At 40.0% G+C, this 17722-nt stretch overlaps 1 protein-coding gene across 1 annotated transcript in view; it reads right to left on the minus strand.

Annotated features, from left to right (window-relative positions):
* SYNE2 (spectrin repeat containing, nuclear envelope 2) overlaps positions 1-17722 on the minus strand; it is a 203754-nt gene that overhangs the window by 138237 nt on the left and 47795 nt on the right. The window contains exons 25-38 of the mRNA XM_009332747.1: positions 17134-17209; positions 15933-16051; positions 15216-15339; positions 14182-14339; positions 13589-13736; positions 11804-12402; positions 10781-10960; positions 9628-9778; positions 6958-7116; positions 6099-6260; positions 3536-3637; positions 1993-2193; positions 813-978; positions 9-54 (exon numbers count right to left, since the gene is read on the minus strand). Of these exons, the coding sequence (XP_009331022.1) occupies positions 9-54; positions 813-978; positions 1993-2193; positions 3536-3637; positions 6099-6260; positions 6958-7116; positions 9628-9778; positions 10781-10960; positions 11804-12402; positions 13589-13736; positions 14182-14339; positions 15216-15339; positions 15933-16051; positions 17134-17209 (2391 nt within the window). The remainder of the gene's footprint in view (positions 1-8; positions 55-812; positions 979-1992; positions 2194-3535; positions 3638-6098; positions 6261-6957; positions 7117-9627; positions 9779-10780; positions 10961-11803; positions 12403-13588; positions 13737-14181; positions 14340-15215; positions 15340-15932; positions 16052-17133; positions 17210-17722) is intronic.

Genomic DNA, 17722 nt, shown 5'->3' on the forward strand with positions numbered 1-17722 from the left:
CCTTCAAAGCCAGTTGAGTGCTGCTGACCCAGTCATTAAAATTCTTGCACTGACCTAAAAAAAGAAACATTCCAAATTTCTTCATTAATTGTATTCTGTAAAAGAAAATCCTATTTAACATAAAGGTTTCAGACAATTGTAATTACATTTATCAGTGCTACTGTCAAAGGTTGCTTTTCACTACAGACCATGTGACAGAAAATGCTGCAGTTCATGCTTTTTTTTACCCAACATTAGTTGACAATAAACATAGCTGTTCACTTGGGAGGACAGTCTGCTATACATAGCAGTTTCAGGAAACAAGACCTGGATTAGCCTACTGGCAACTTTTCTCATTTCCACACAAATAAGTATTACTCAAAAACTATTTGAAAATGAGACTACCTCTGGGCCTAATTCTACACCTGCACAATCCTGTGTCTGCATAAAACAAAAAGTAAGTAATAAAGCTATTCATTCTCATAACTAAGATTAAATAAAAAATGACTGGAAAAAATGAAAAAGTTTGATTTCTGTATTTTTAAATGAAATGTTCTGACATTTGTTCCTGAATTATGCTTTAAACTTAGTTTATCTATTTTTTAAATGTAAAAATAAGAAACAAAATACTTTGATTCAGACTGAGTGGTTTGTTGGAATCAAAAGTCATTTTTATCCAAATCTTTATCTTGTTCAGAACCCTGAAGCAGTTTGAGATATCAAAACAGTTTCAGACACTGAACCAAAAATAAATTAATTGCATAACCTTTAAGTGATTATGATGGTCAATACAACCCTATAAAGCTACATAATTGTGAAATGTGTTTGCTTACGGTTCAGAACACCGATAAAGTGATCTTGAAACACGTGTTTCTTCTTATTAAATAAATCAGTGACACATTTAAGCTGCTTATTTAATTCATCCACATCAGGACAATCCGTCTCTTCTTGGAGTAATGTCACATGGTGTTTTTGTTGCAGAATTTTCTGGTGTATCTCCTGAAGTTAAAAAAAAAAAAAGGACAACTGATAAAAAGCAAAATTTGAAGTGCAAGCAGAAGTTCACTACAGAGCTGCTTTAGTACCAGAGTTTTGCAAAAGGGTTTAGTCCTGCCTATGTGTCAAAATAATTTCTTAAAGTATATTGACATTAACAAGGCAATCAATAGGTAGATATAAGCACTAAACTCTCCTTGAGCAGTGTGTATACATCTGTATGCATACATAATCACACATACATTCACTCACACACATTTTGGCATCACACAGAATGGATATGTGAAGTGCACAGTAATATAGTACGTTCCAGAGCATATAATACCTAGAAGCTATAATGCCTTAGCTGCCATAGGCACTATTCCATCCCTAAATGCCTTACTCTGTATGTCAAGTCCCTTTCAAGTGGGGTGAAAAATAACTTAGAGGGAGCTGGGAGGATTCATTAAAAGCTGTATCTTTCTTCCAATGCCTGTGATTTCACTGCCGCAAACACTAGTGGTCTGACACCCAGAATGTGCATAATCCACTCACTGCTCAACAGGAGGTTTAGATCTTGCCAGCCTTGAACCTCCAAGCAGGAAGCAGCTCTTTTTTCACCTCTCTCCCCGGTGCAAGGAGGATGGAAAGTTGGCTTAAATTGCCTACTGGGAGCTCCCCTTGCAGGCAGGCTCAGGTGACACAAAGCCAACCTCTGTATATTACCCAGTCTGGGAAAAGATACAACCCAGTACCCCCACTACTGCTTCAACATATCTTGGGTGGTATACTGTTGTTGTGCCTATCACTAACCGTATCCAGTAGCTGCAAGGGTTAACTAACTACATCTGATAACATCCAGTGAAAACAGGCTTTTCATTCACATTTCTGGCAGCTTAAGGAAATATTCAAGCCAGGCTCTTCACTTGAGTTATTCCAGCAGTTTACAACATATACAGGAGAAACACTTACGAAGACTTGCCCAGGAGAGAAATAATGAACAAAATTATAAAAGATGTGTAATTTGTGGCACACTACCTCTAATTTAGTAAAGATCTCTAAGGTGTCAGAAGGAGATAAAGCTTTTAAAAGTGATTCAGTCATTCCAATCTGTGTCTTGGCCAGATCAAGGTCTCCTTTTAGTTCTGCTGTATTCACGCTGAGTTCACTGGTCCCCCGCTTCGTTGACAAGAGCTCTTTGATTAGCTCCATTTTTTGCACAACTGATGATCTGATGACCTTAAAATTGGAAATAAACATACATAAGAAATTATACAGAATTGATTTCCTAGAATATTACAGAACTTCATGATAGCCATAAAAAGCAATGAAATGATCTGAAGTCCAGACGTTTCAATCACAGCTTGTCCCTGTTTCCTTCCCTCCCACTCCACAAATTGAAAAATAATAGTATTTAAGCCCTGCTTTTCTGAGGAGGAATGATCTCAGTTCATCTTTATTAGCGATGCATTTTCTGGTGCTGCTTTACTAATAAGCAGCAGTTTCGTTGTCAGTCTACTCCAGTGTAGCTTCTCAGCTGGATAAAGGCCTTACATGTGCTTTGGCTACCAGGAAAAAGAGGGTGCCAGCTCACTCTGTAACACACCTCCCTGCAGCAATCCCACCAGGGCAAATTCCCCACAGCGATACAAAAAACAGGCAAGGACAACAGAGAGGTAGGCAGCTCTGGCTCGAGACTAGTAACTAAGGAGCAACGGGTCCTTAACCGTATCCTTAAGGCTTCTGCAGATTTGCATGAGACAGCAACTCAATGGGATCATGGCCACATGCTGAAACACCACCCCAGGAGGCTCAGGGTGTCTGGTGCTCCCAAGGAGCATAGTGTACACAGTACAAGGTTGCCGAGTCCTTTCCTAAGCTCCTTAGATCACGTTACCCAGTGAAACTCCTCTGAGTTCACTGCTTCCTGAGGATAAACGCACAAATAGCCAAACCAGGTCAAGCTCAAGGTGCATCTAACAGAGACTGGGAGCGGATGCTTAGGGAACTGGTATAGGATCAAGGTAGACTAGCATGGTCTCAAACAGCGAAGAAGGATTTATTCTTTGCTGTGTGAAGTTAGCACAAAAAGATGAAGATTTCCTTGTGATATCCCAAAGGAAAACATCACGGTAAACACCACTCTATGCAAATAGCTACATACTACCAAGCTACATTAAACATATCTAGGTAAAGGTACAGTTTAAAATAGACAGCATGCTGAGTTACTTTGATCCCCAAAGGGTTGACGAGGTCCATTGTGCCTTGTTCTTGGTAATAGCTAAAAGCCAGATATCACCAATATTGGCCTCTTTCAGCAGGCCTGCAAAACAGTTGGGTCAGGTCTAAGTCCCTAAAAGGCACAGGACTGTGAGAGGCCTTTGTGTTTAAAATGACAGGTTTGGTTCTAACAGCTTAAGAAAGACAACAAATGAAATGTCACTGCTAATAGCCAACAAAATGCCTCCAATTCTCTTTGGGTAGTTTTAAGTCAAACTAAGATGATTGTGGCAAAGACAGTACTAGAAGCAGGGCTGTAGTAGCGAGTACTGGCGTATTAGCTGTAAAAGCTCCTTCGTACCTGTAGCTCCAGTGGAGGTTCATTACTATTCAGAAGTTCTTCTATCTCAGCCACCGTGTTGTCAAATTTCTGGAGTTTCTGCTCTTGGACTCGTAAGCATGCCTAAAGGTGGAAAAAACACATCGGTAACTGTGTTTTCCCCTCAAATTAAATTTCCATGTTTCTGTTAGAAAATTGTATTACTAATATTCTGATTCTGCATTTTGGCATATAGAGCTCCCACAACTGGTCCATTTCCCGATTTTCATTTCCGCCATTTAGACTTTTTTTTTGTATTAGAGTCAGAAACACTCTATGTTTCTCAGGCAAAGCAGTTGTAGTGCAAATCTAGCATAAATTTAACAATCTTAATTATTTTACTTCTATATTAACCCAAGTAAATTTGCAGGAAAATGATCTTAATTTTGTATTTATTTCTTGCTGCTTCTATTAAAAAGGGATATTCTCAGATGTTATAGACCTAAAGCCAAGAATTGGCATCCTGATGGTACACTTCGGTAGGGATGTGATAAAATACAATACATGCTGTAAGCACTTTTTTAATGTAAATCCTTTGTATACGAAAAGACCTCTACTCATTTGAATGGGTTTTGGAACAAGCCAGTATGTGAGAGTAAAATACCAGCTTCAACTTATGAAACAGCATATATCTAAAATAGTCACATTGTCTAATATTCCCAAATCAATATTTCAAACTCCCTCAGGACAAAGTATTCCTTTGCAGTCTCTGTACAAGCAATCATCAAAACCCATTCACATGCTGCAGCCCTTAAAAGAGTTCCTATTTGCATACTGGCTACAGGGGAAAGCAGAACTTCTCTCACATTATTTATACTGAAATTATCTGTAAATATACAGTCAAATAATTCATTACTCTGTTCTTTTGTGACAGGCTTCTTGAAAGCACATGCACCAGTGCTCTGCTGGGCGGTCACAAAGGACCCCGGGTTTCAACCCTGTGTAACACGATACACATTGCAACAGCTGGGGTTTTTTTTGTAATTAACATTCATGTAGAGATGTTTCAGGATCAGGAACAAAAGAAATAATAATAAATCGATAAATGAACCTGACGTCCTCTGCACTTTAAATCATTTTACAAAAATACCAATTCACTGAGTTCAGTTTTCTCTCCTTCTATTCCGCTTTCATAGTAGCTCATGGGAAACACGGTTTGTCTCTCGCTTGCCCTCTCCTCCCCTCTCTTTTGAGAATTATCCTCTCGCACAGGAGCAGCGGAGTAACCTTAGGCTCAGTCACCTCCAGCACAGCCCTTCCTGAGCAACAGTAGAGGCACGTCGGCGGCATGGTCACATCATGCCGGGCTTGAGCAGTTTCCAGGTAACAAAATGGCTCTTAAGATGCAGTTGCCAGCTGGTGCATTTTTACTGGAGCCTTCAGGGACCTGAACTACCCCAGGTAAATTCTAACAATACAATGGTAAAGGCAATAATAATGTGACAAAATATCCACTTCTGCACAGCATGCATACTACTGTTTCACTGGGAAGATCTATATACAAAGAACACCTTGGCTTTTTACTGCTCTGCAAATTAAAACAAATGAGCAGCGCTAACAGTAGCAGTAATGCTGCAAGTAAGCATAATAAAAAACAGGGCATTTGTAGCATGTAAACACTGAGAAAAAAATGCCTGCATATTTTCAAACAAGTGGATACGGGATATATTTATGTCTCAACCCCACTCAAGCAGGAAATTACTCTTGTTTAGTAGGTACTGGCTATAACCACAACAAAGCAGCGCAGCTTGTCGATGATGGCCCTAAAGTCAGAAATTAAAATATTTACCCCTGTATGCGAGGCTCTTCAATGGCATAGAGCTAGTGCACGTGTTTTTACACCCAGCTGCACCCCGCTGCACCCCACTGCACCCCAATACCAGGAGCTAATGCCATAATCTGTGTGAAAGGGGCATGGGCAACCCAGGCTCTGCTGATGCCTGCCTGTGTGCAGCTCCCGGAGACCTTTAGCAGCCAGCCACTATTAAGGCTGCATTAAGTTACACTGGGGAGCACACCGGATAAGGATCACAGGAGCAAATAAGCCACCTCTGCAACCTCTTCTTGAACTGTGCATTGCCCAGCCATTTCTGAGGCTCCAGTATCTTCACTGATGGGCAATTTCTAACTAGAAAACTAATCATTAGCCTATATGCACTCTCTTCCCTTTCTTCTCTAGGCATAAGGAAATATGTGCACCATTGTACTTCGACTACAAGCTTTCCAGGCCTTCTCTTTGCTGTATGTTTGTACAGCACAAAGGAATGAGGAGGCTTTTGTAGTCTAAAGCAGCATTTGCAGTGTTGCATTAATTTAAAACAATTTAGTATACACGTACGCTATCTATTTATCAGTTTCCAAGACCTGCATCCCCAATACATTACGCAATGTCTTCAGTGAAAGTATCCGTGCAGATACAATTGCAAATGTTACAACTTCCTCTGCTTTTGCAGTGCTGATATTTCTGTGCGATGTGAATGTTTATAGTCCAAAGTCCATATCACTACAGTATAAGTTAAGGGTAAAAAATTTCCATTCAATTTACCTTCAACTGCGTAAGGTCCTCTTCGGTCAGACAATGGTCTTCTGCATTCCTAAGTTCTGCGTTTGCCCAAGCGTCGATTGTGCCAGATAAACTAAGAAGTTTTTCCCACAAAGCCTGAGCTCTTCCCAAATTATCACAGTAGTTTTCAGTCTTTTCATTGATCTACCATGAGATTTATATACAGAAAACACACACAGATTTCAAAAATGTTGAGTTATATTCCAAAAGCAAAAGCAGCATAATAAAATCAGAGCGAGATGAAACCACCCACAAAAACAAGTGCGGCAAGGGAAAAAAAATCTCATGTATCTTCACAGTGAACTGGTCATAGAGAAGATATTTAAATCCCTGCCACACATGTCACCAAACATACCAATCACAACAGCAGCTTGCCAGTTTTAAGGCAGGTTTAGGAAGGAGCCTTGCTCATTAATGTTTATCTACTCTCAGTAAATACCATCTAATCTCAGTATTGATGCACTGCTTAGATGGACAGTGGCAAACATTTCTCACCAAAAGCACCAGCATTGTAATTCTCCAGATTGTCTCCAAAGTCTAAATCCACAGAAGTTGTTATGGAAGCTTACAGATTCATGCAGAAAGCACAAATATTGCCTTTCTGCATTTCCTAGAATTATTTACTGCCAAGGAGTACCCATGATATAAACTACCTGAAAGATCAGAAACATTATGCCAACAGACACTCTGCAAGCTTTGCTCTGGTTAAACACTTCAATTTATCTCTTAAGAATCTTTGCCATATTGCACTTAATTTATTCCAAATATTACACACGCGTCAGAATCAATTACTGTAATGCATAACAGATAAGACCACCCTGATAATTTACTTTTTACATACATCCAGCCATCTGTCAACAATAATGTTAGCCTCATTCTCGAACGGAGGCTCCTCAAAGCTTCTCATTTTATTGAGCTGGAATTGAAGGTTTTTGCAGATCTGATTTATTTTGTCTACATCTTCAGAGTGATCATTAAATTCCTTTTTTGCCTCTTCAATCTGTGAAAAAGACCAAATGGATATTTACAAGCATGTTTACTTATGACTGTTCATTCAGCAAAACATTTTTAACTGATGTGTTGTTCTTTTTAGTTTAGAGAAACAACAGCATTACACAAAATAATCTATTTTATATAATATGATGAGACTAGGAATGTATCCTGTGTTGCTATATCCGTGTCACGCTGATAGGAACATTTCCCTGTTAGAAATCCATATCGTTCTGTTATTGGCTGCAAAACAGCTGAGTGGGACCTATGGATAATATATTTCTGACTAAGAGAGCCAAAACCACAGTTTGCTTTAAAAGTTGTAATCGCAAGATCCGAGGGGACTGTACATCCATACAGAGAACCTCGGTTACAGACATAAACAATGTGCAACATAATAATCATCTGAGATACCATTGCAACTCTAAAAAATATAACCTGGCATTCTGACCCGCAGGTTTTGAACTACTTTAAAAAAAAAAAAGCTTAAATCCTACTTAAACATAGCCATTGTCAAATCTGCCATTGCCAGGAACTGAAATGTCCCTTTTTCTTACTTTCTATTTAAACACTAGACTGCTTCTTTGTGCTTAATTGTAATGTATGTCAGTGTTTACAAACAAAATGGAAGCTCGCTGGAAAAGAAACACTGACCTCTAGTGTTAGGCAATTTGATATTAAAAGCTCTCCGTATTTCCCAAAGACAAACATTACATCTTCTCATATAGATACTGCCAGCCACTGAGATAAGGGGAGGGACGGCAGAGCAGCAGTCACAAACCAGAACAAGGCAGAGAATCTTCTCTGTTATTATTTTATATAATTATAAATAACAAATCATCAGCACTCAAGGACGTGCCTTGTACTGTGCCCGCAGCTATTGCGGACTGCAATTCTGAGAGTGGGAGTTGCAAAACTCAAGGTGAGGAGCAAGGGGTCTCCATACAAGCAGGGGCCAGGGTATGCAGGCAATCTCCCCTGCAGCAGGAGCCCGAGTGATACCAGGTGCCAGAGGTCTCACTGGTGAAACCAAGAAAAGACCCTGCCTCAGGTGAAGGGGGGGTGGCACACACGGACACCATCCCATTGCCTGAGGGAAGAAGGCGCTTGCATTCCTTCTTAAATTTAACCATCCCAGGCACTGCCTGAGAGCAAATGTTCCTGAATGATATGGGTGATGCCCCATCAGAAAGCCTAAAAATGGGATCTGAACAACCAGTTATACAACCCAGCCAGGAAATCTGAAACCTGTACAGTAAAATGGTCACAATGGACATGCTGCTCTTCGCTAATCCATTAGTCATGGACAACTATGTCCACTGGTTGTATTCATTTAGCCAAGAAGAACATAGCTGGCTGTCAAACTTTTGTCTGAAAAAGTGGTAAACTTTAAACTAAAGGAGGGGGTGTCCAGCAATACCTGCTCATTCAGTCTCATCAGCTAACGTAAAAGCTACTGCAAATGTTTAACTGCTACCAAAGACAGCATGGAGCAAATGTTGGTTACGGAGGCCAAGGCTCTCACGTAGAAGGTCTGTCTTCTAAGTAGGTTTGTAACATAGGAGAAGCAAGAGGAGAAATACCGAACTATGTTGTTATGGCTAACCGCAACACAGTTTGATCAGCAAAGTCAGTGTGAGGGCAGAGATTCATGCTGCAAATGTAACCAGCCCAAGGAAATACTGTATCATCAGCCCAGTCAAAACCATTTTGGCCTCCAGAAGTCCACAGCCCAAGGCAGCACCATGCTCGCAATCCCCAAGCTGTCTCTGAGTGCGGTAGCAACGACATACGGCGAGGTACACAAGCTCCAGCCTGGGAAGCACGATAGATCTGTCATGGCCCAGTCTCTGAGCAGATGCGCCATACTGACACAGCCTTATGGCTCCTGTTCCTGCTTGCTCGGGGCTAGCTGAAGATCTCTGCACAGCACTGCACGGTGCAGACAAACCCCGCAGCCCTGCCTGGGACCCAGTGACATGAGCAAGGAGAGGATATGGATCTAAATTCTTGGTCATAAGCTACAGCAACAACAGAGAAACAAGCAGCTCCAAGGAGTGCATTACGTATTATTTTTGCTTTAAGTGGTACAACATTTTGAAGTATCTTCTTAGTAACAAATGAATTTGCTATTGTTGTATATTTGCAAACTGCCCACTATAAGGTTTTTAACTCAGTAGAAAATATAGAAATATTCTAAAGGGTGTGGGTGAATATGGCTGATTTTAACATGTGTTTTTGGTTGGACGGGATTTCATCTTCTTTTGATACTAGATCATAGTTTTTCTATATTGGGGTTTTTTTTTAATCCCTCCCCTTTAACAAGACCTTGATTTACTAAGCAAAGCTAGACATCAGCTGAAAACGAAACCAGGGTATGATCCCTAAATGTATTTTGGAAGCCAAAGTGAAAGTAAGGTCTTAACATTTGCCCTGAAGGCTGGGTGTGCAAGGGCAACCCTACACCCGAAGCTCCCAGGAAAGGCTTTTCTTTGCTTTTCAGTAAGTTCTTGTTACTCACCTTTGTTATTAGTCTGTTCAAATTCTCCTTCCCCATGTAAGAAGTTTGCTGTGAAAGCACAATCTCCTGTTTCTGGATGATGTTGGTCAGACTAGTTTTGCAGCTTTGATATTGCTTCAGGAGCTCCAGAGCCCTTGCACACTGCTCCTGGCTATTAAAAAGACATGTATTATTTATGGCCTAAGCATAAAACAGCAGTCTTAACCTCTTGTCTGCTTCCTTCTCCTATATTCAAACATGTGGGGAGTTTGACTGTGATGTTTGGAAGAGAGAAAAGGGGGGATAAACCGTACCAGTCATAAACCCTGCAACACTGTATGATAACTGGTGTGGTATTAAGACAGTTTTTGGAATCAGAAATGCCCTTCACCATCATATGCTTCTGATTCACATTTAACTGTGATGTGACCTGAGCATTTCTGTTTATACGATACTCTCCACCTGAAAGGTGAGCTCAGTCACAAATAAACTGAAATACAATGTGCAGCAGATATCACAACAGCTTGGGTGGTGGACAGTGGGAAATACCACCTCAGCTCAGCCTTCAGTGGGATATGAAAACAGATTACTCCCACTGACACCTGTGCAAGCCATGAGGATTAACTAGAACTGTGCCAGTCCATGCAAAGCCTCTAGGCATCTTTAAAAACCGTAAGAGAAGGACAGATGCCTTGGGTGATCAATCATAGCCTTTCCCAGTCCTCACTCTCACAGACTTATCAAACCAAGCTCCTTTAGTCTTTTCCTGGCTAAGAGACTGTTCCCAGCTGTCCTCTTCCATTTGTTTCAGTTTGACTTATCTTTTTGAATGTGCTGGCATGAAATTCACAGCAAATATAGAAGACACATCATTCCCAGCAGCAGCCAGGTTTTTCTTTTGGATACCAATTAAGTCCAACACATCACTGCATACCTGCTAAATGATGGGACTGTGATGTCTTAAAAATAAAAAACATTCACGAGCTTTGGCTGCAAACTTCTATGTGCAATTCTTGGCATCATGATAGTTTACAGCATCATAATAGTAACACTTGCTACTGTATCAGTATTTAATTTACTTTAAAGTATGGTCTAATGCTTTTCTGCTGTTTCATTTTACAAGCAAACTTCTTACTTGTACAATACTACTTTAAAATGTAACTTTTCTCCTTACCATTCAGCAAGCAAGAGTTTTGTATCCTCCCATAACCTCTCTGTAACTCTGCACTGTTCATTTGCTTCCTCTGCTTTTTCCTCTTTGATCTGTGGGAGCTTATTAGCAATCTCTCGCATAGGTTTCATTTCAACAGCAGCACAATCCAATTCCTTTTCCAGTTCCGTTAATGATTTTACCCTTTATTAGAAAAAATGAAATACAGCCTTATATTAAAGCCAGTCTTTGATTTTTTCCCCAATGTAATTACTAAGTTCCCTAGAAATTCATCCTGAGCTGCACATACCAACTATATTAAATGACATCATAAAAAGTCTAATTTGATCTTCAGTTCGTGTAATTTGACACAGTCCTTCAGATGAGTTATGCTGACCTAAGCCCTGTGAGAAAGTAATCCAAAATCCTAAAGTCCAATAGGGTCTGTACGAACATAGTGAATTATTTTCTATTAAAAGGTAAGTGCATTCTGACTATCTTAAAATATGGTCTAAGAAAGGAAGCTAGCCATAGGACAGGATTTCAGAACTTAAAAAAAGAGTAGCAGCTTATAAACTCCTCCCCCCTCCCTTTTGCCACCCGCATAAACAGTAGTGAATTGTTTATTCATCCTTTGCAAGGCTGCAGAGAGCTCCTCTGATATCGGAGACATACAAATCATGTTAGTGGCTTTCTGCCAGTGTGGTAAAATAACACAAGGCTTCTACAAGCACAGAGTTTCACATCACGTGTAAGTGCTCAGCAAGAAGACCTGTCTCCCTGTTTGACAGTTTTCTTACTGAAAACTATGATCGTAACAATCAACCTCCTTCTATTTTGCTGCTTCAAACAAACACATACATAGAAGTTTAAAAGAAAAGTTATTTAGGCTGTGAGGCAGAGAATAAACCATAAGCTCACAACTTCTTTCAGCGCTCCACAGATACTTCAAGACATATTCAAGTTTCAGTGCTCTACTGCAAAGGGGCCACTGGCCCTCTGAGTTCACTGAAATTATGAAATTAAGAGCTTTAAAAAAGAATTCACCTTTGTTGAATAGCTGGAATTGTTGGATCCTTCAAGCCTATTTTGTTAATTCTGTCACGTAGATCCTGAATGTTTTTAACGAGTTCACCGTTTTTTGTGGAAAAAATCTTGTATAAGTCTTTTTCCTCTGTAAGCACCTGTTCACTTGAGGGTTCATAAGTCGCATTTAGCTCTTCAGATAAAGTCAGAACAAGGTTTTCACAGCAAGTCTTTCTCCCACATTCAGCATCTTCCAAACAGATATCAACTGTTTTCAAGCGTTCATCCAAACATTTAGCCTCTTCTGCCATATGAGAAACTTCTTGTGCAGCCTCTCTCAATGCTTTTCCCTGTATTTCAGGTTGACCTGAGGGATCTGCGAGACATTTGATGGAAGACTGAATCTTCCTCAATGAGCCCATAAAAGCTTCCAGATCTTTAAGGACTGTCTCGCGGATCTGCATTTTATGGCTCATTTCTTCAAGCTGGTTTTGATAGTATATCATAATTTTACTTGCAGCTTGCAGGTCTATTGGATTAAATTCATCTCTTGCTGAACTATCTAGGTGTTCCAGTTGTTTGCACACTTCAATCTGATTTAATATGGATCTCTGTAGCTCCTGAAATTGAGAGAACAACCAAAAGTGTTAGCAAGTGAAAGAAAATCTGTATCCTGCATTCAAGCTGAACCTATGACTGAAAAACAAATTATACTCGCAATAAAATAAGTATGCTAAACAGGGTGGTTAAGAAAGAAAACCTCTTTTTTCCTACTTTGGACTTTGGTGGAGAGAAGGAAAAAGAAGAAAAATGAAATAAAATGGTATTCCACACACAGAGAATTTGGTCAGCACTATAGAAAGCCCAAACCTCTTTCCAGCAATCAGACAAAAAGGAGAGAAAGCTGAGAGTCTTGGGACCAAAACTAGCAGGCTGTCGCAGAGGGAGATCACTCAGAGCACAGGTAGGCACACAGATGTTTGTTACTCTGCCATCTTTTAAGTGCTTTATGCTATACTTTTGGAGGACACTTACACGCATTTAAAAATCTCTTGGTGAAGTCTGCATGCTATCTGGTTACAGCCCTCAAACAAACAGCAGTGTGTCAGAGTTGTGAAACTCCAAATGTGCAGGGAGCTGGGAAAAAATGCAGGGCCCTTCCAGCTAAAAAGAGTCATCTCAGACAGAGAGTGCACATACTCTCTGCCCTACAGCTTGAGAGACCTAAACCCTACTTAGCTCAAGAGCCAAGGGCAGACAAACGCAAACTTTCAGTTCTGCGTAGCAGTCAGTGTGTTTAGCTCAGAGTGCATATCAAGAACAAAACAATATTCACCCTGCCTAATAGACAGACCAGAGCCTAGGCATAACATACTGATAGCAAGTGAACAAGTTATTGCATACATGCAGAGCTTCCAAAACCATCTTGGGGTGTGCTCAGATACCTCAGCAGATGTGACACAAGACAGCTTAGCTTAGCTCACAAATTAACAGCACATTATGTATATCACTCCACAAAGTGATATAAAGCCAGGTGGGAACAGTGTAAATCTGGAAAGTCCTAACCTAAGATGAAACGTTCACGACTATGCTTTTTACAGTAGAGCCTATTGAGGGTCCCTGGCTGGCTCTACAGGAACAAGAACATTTAAAGCAAAGGGAGTAAAATGCTGTTAGACGTTAGAAGATTTGGGAAGTCTTGTGAGCGGTCCCAAACTTCTGAGTGAAAATCCCATTAAGTTCTCCAGTTCCTAGACATATTAAAAACTATTCCAGCTAGGGTGTGATCTCTTCATTTTCCCTCACCTTTAGTTCCCTATAAGCAAGATCACTATTCATCAGATTGAACTGCTGGATGTCCTTTTTCTTCAGCCGCTGATCTAATTCACATAGAAGAAGGGATTCATTTTCTATTGGCAAAACAATTTCCAAAGCAGTCCTTAAAGAGTTTGTTCTACAAGAAAGATAACAAAACATGAACTGGGGAAGCAAGCAGAAAAAGATGCTCAACATTTTACAGCACAAAAAGCCACAAAGATAATGTAATTGACTGTCTAACAGATCTAATCCTCCTGCTCCTGAGGTCAAAGGAGTTTTTCCATTGATTAATAAGAAAAGCACTGTGAATCGCAGTGAATTTAACCAAAAGGTTCAAGGAAGTAACAGCAAACTTGGGAATACTGCACAGTTGATGTTACAGAGATCTGGCTCTGTGCTTCTTGGAGAGATTCACACTATCTGCAGCGTATATATGAACCAAGTATAATTAAGAAAAGCTTAATTTTATGCAATTAAAAATGTGCAGGTATTTTCTGTAACACACACTATTCCCTTCACAATACACACAATAGTTACAATGAACTATTCCTTAGCTAATATCATTAATTGTTCTTTTATACCTGGTACTTATAATATCCTGAAGCTCTTTCCATTCTCCTGTTAGTTTGCTTCTCGTCTCAGAGATAGCAGCCTGCTGCACTTCATCCACAAGATTTTCTAAGGCAGATGAGATGTTTTCCCATTGTGTCCAGCCAGAATTGGCTTCACTCTCTATCACCTAAAAGATACGCAGTGTTAATTGCATTTATATGATACTGTATTTCTCAAGGGACTGGACAGTTCATAAAATGACAGTCACAAGAGTCTCTGCAGAAAAAGTGAAAACATCACCTGAAAGTAAGAGTATCTATTGCTTTCTTTTTCTTTAAGATTTTAAGTTTTTAGCTGCATGCACATCTCTACCATCTTTTTATGATGAAGATTTCCATGTTGGATATATGCCTTGGCTACATTTTATAAAAGGTTCAATAAATAGGGTTCAGCCATTTTTACTACAAGAATGAACGGAAAATATCTCAACTTAGTTATGTTCAAAAGAACAAAAACAAACATAGAACTGAACCAAGTTCTGAGATGCTAGATAACCTTTGTACTCCTTTCAAGCAATGACTTGAAAAATTGCTGTAATAAATTCTCCAACATCAGTTATGTGCCTTTTATCATCCCCTTAAGGTTCTCACAAACCTGATCAAGTTATAAGTCCTGGAACAGTTTCATTCTGCACATACACCACTGCCATTTGATTGTTCAACTCTGATGACTCCTCCAGCCCTGACCATGGTACAGCACTTACCACTCCTACTGACAAAAAAGCTGCTTCCCGTAGTGTTTTTTTCCATGAGACCTATTTCAGCCTGCAGATCACAAACTGAGCGCCACCAATTTCTTCTTTCAGCAACACTTGCAAAACACCACTGTAGGAATGCAGTTCTGCTGAATGCTAAACCCTTGATTTCCCTTCTACTTCTAACAAACCTGGTTGTAAGGATGCTCCTTTTCCCTTGGCAATACACATAACACAGAGAGGTGAGGGCTCTACATGAGAAAATGACAACTTAGGCACCAAGTATGTTTTTAAAAGATGAATACTTACCTGTAGTTCAAGCAGCTTATTCTGAAGGCATGAAGTGCCTTGTATTTCATCTGTAAAGCCAGATGCTACTTTATCTCTGCTGATTTGCAGAAGTTCCTCCACGTTACTTCTTTGTGTGTTATAGCTAAAGAAAGACACGATCACTTTCAGAAAGAATATTACTTCTAATTTAGTGGGACATGGCAGGGGCTGGAACTTGCTGACCAATAGATTACCGTATAAAATAAGCACAGTCTATTGCAAATGCATATTTTTACCGAAGTCCCAAATGAATGGGCATAAATGAGCAACATCTGAAAGAGCTGAGAAATTGCTCACCTGCCTAATTTCCAAGTATGAATGCCTGCCTGCATTCTCTAAATTCAGTTTTATGAACGTAAAAAGGTCAGTTCTTTAAAAACTTGACACATTTCTTTTATTTTGCAATATTTGAAGTTTTTAGTAAGACAGATACAGATTTTTCTGGCCCAAGAAAAGAGCAGAAGAAAAAATTTTCTAGCTCTAAGTGCTCTTGCTACAAAATCCTAATGTTTGAAGCATTTAGCTATTATAGTACTTCCTTATCACTTACAGAGCAGTATTAAGTAAATTGTAGTAAAACAAGAACAGAGTTCTGCATAGCAAAAGTGCACCCTATGTTCGATACATTCAATTAATTTATGAATGTCTAGCATAGTATCACCTCAATATACATGCATTTTATCCTTTAAAAATTACCTCTCCAATAAAGCTGGTATGGGCAAATCACTGTCTTCCTCAAACTTCTTTGCATAGCTTTCTCCATTGTGATGTTTCACATCTGGTTCCAAAACTGTATCTGCAGCAGGTCTTGAGGTCTAAGTAAATATTAAAAAAGGTAACAATGACCTCTGCATCACGCTGTGTCAATACATAGTGAAAACTCATGAAAGAAGCAATTGCTTCATGTGTCCCTGTCCCAAGGAGACGAGAGATACCGTTCATGAATACAAGATGTGTCATGAACCAAAAGAGCAAATTTTTGAACACTTGCAGCCAGGTCATTCATTCCTTCCACAGATACTGGGTCTTTGGCAAGCACAATCCACTTGTGCAAATTTTTGCTGCAGCTCCATGGACATCCTTGGGCAACCACAAGGCACTGTCTTCTGCAGCTTCTGTCAGGCTGCTTATACCAGATGCCTTTGCATGTGTCTCTCCCTTGATTCCAGGATATACTCTACTGCTCAGTTTGAGGCTGGCTGATGTTAGTTATATAATTCATACTTTGATTTTCCATGAGAGAACACATTTCATCGTTCTGTCAGGGACTATATTAGTAGCCTTACAAGAGATCTCCCTTGATAATAGCCAATTCCTACATATCTTCAAACTTTATGTAAATGCAATGGGTCACCAGTCTGGAGGCTGTCTGATGAGCTGTCTGCAGCCTTACTTGCATGAGTGTTTATCCTAAATGAGACATCATCTGTGGCATCCAAATGATGAACTGCAGTATTCTGTCTCTCTGAAATTAGTTCTAAGAAGTTACATGTGTTCTGGCTTTCTCTGTATTTTTCTAAAGCAAACGCCTCCAACTCTTCACTATTTTTCCTCGCTGTGTCCTCTGAAACTTGTTCAAATTACTGGGACACTATGGGGGATTTGCACTTGAACACAGCTTCACACGACTCTTCCAGCTGAAACCCACTCTTTAGCAAAAGATAATGCAAGGTTGGAGACTCACATCTCCTCAGGATGCCTAGTGCTGTTCCTTGCATGTTGCTTTTTAATATTTACTTAGTCTACGTTCCCAAGTGCAACGGGTTTTTGACGTCTGACCAGAGGCCTGGGCTCCAACCACAATAAGAATAGTAACAAAAATAATCAGTTTTTCCTTTTGCCAGTGATCTCCCCCAGACAGAGCACTGTTTTCTAACAGTAAGTATGGACTTCTTACCTCCGGTACCGAAAGGATATCAATTTGCTGAGAAGAACCAGGCTTTTCTCCATTCTCAGAAGCAACAATGGGGCTCCTACGGTTTAAAAGAAATTTCAGCTTAAGAACAAAATATGAAATACAAAGGGAAAAAGAGAAATCCTGGCTAATGATTAAAAATAGCGCTAGTTTATGAAACTTAATACCAAACGTTTAAATGTACAGTTGCCCATAGTAATATACTGTCCTGGTTTTGGCTGGGATAGAGTTAATTTTCTTCCTAGCAGCTGGCATAGTGCTGTGTTTTGGATTTAGCATGAGAATAATGTTGATAACACACCATGTTTTAGTTGTTGTTCAGCAGTGTTTATACTAAGTCAAGGACTTTTCAGCTTCCCATACTCTGCCAGCGAGGAGGTGCACAAGAAGCTGGGAGGGGGCACAGTCAGGTCAGCTGAACCAAACTGGCCAAAGGGATATTCCATACCATATGACGTCATGCTCAGTATATAAGCTGGGGGGAGTTGGTCGGGGGGCAGCGATCGCTGCTTGGGGACTGACTGGGCATCGGTTGGCAGGTGGTGAGCAATTGCATCACTTGTTTTTCCCG

This window comes from Pygoscelis adeliae, unplaced genomic scaffold (genome assembly GCF_000699105.1).
Source record: "Pygoscelis adeliae isolate BGI_AS28 unplaced genomic scaffold, ASM69910v1 Scaffold179, whole genome shotgun sequence".
NCBI lineage: Eukaryota > Metazoa > Chordata > Aves > Sphenisciformes > Spheniscidae > Pygoscelis > Pygoscelis adeliae.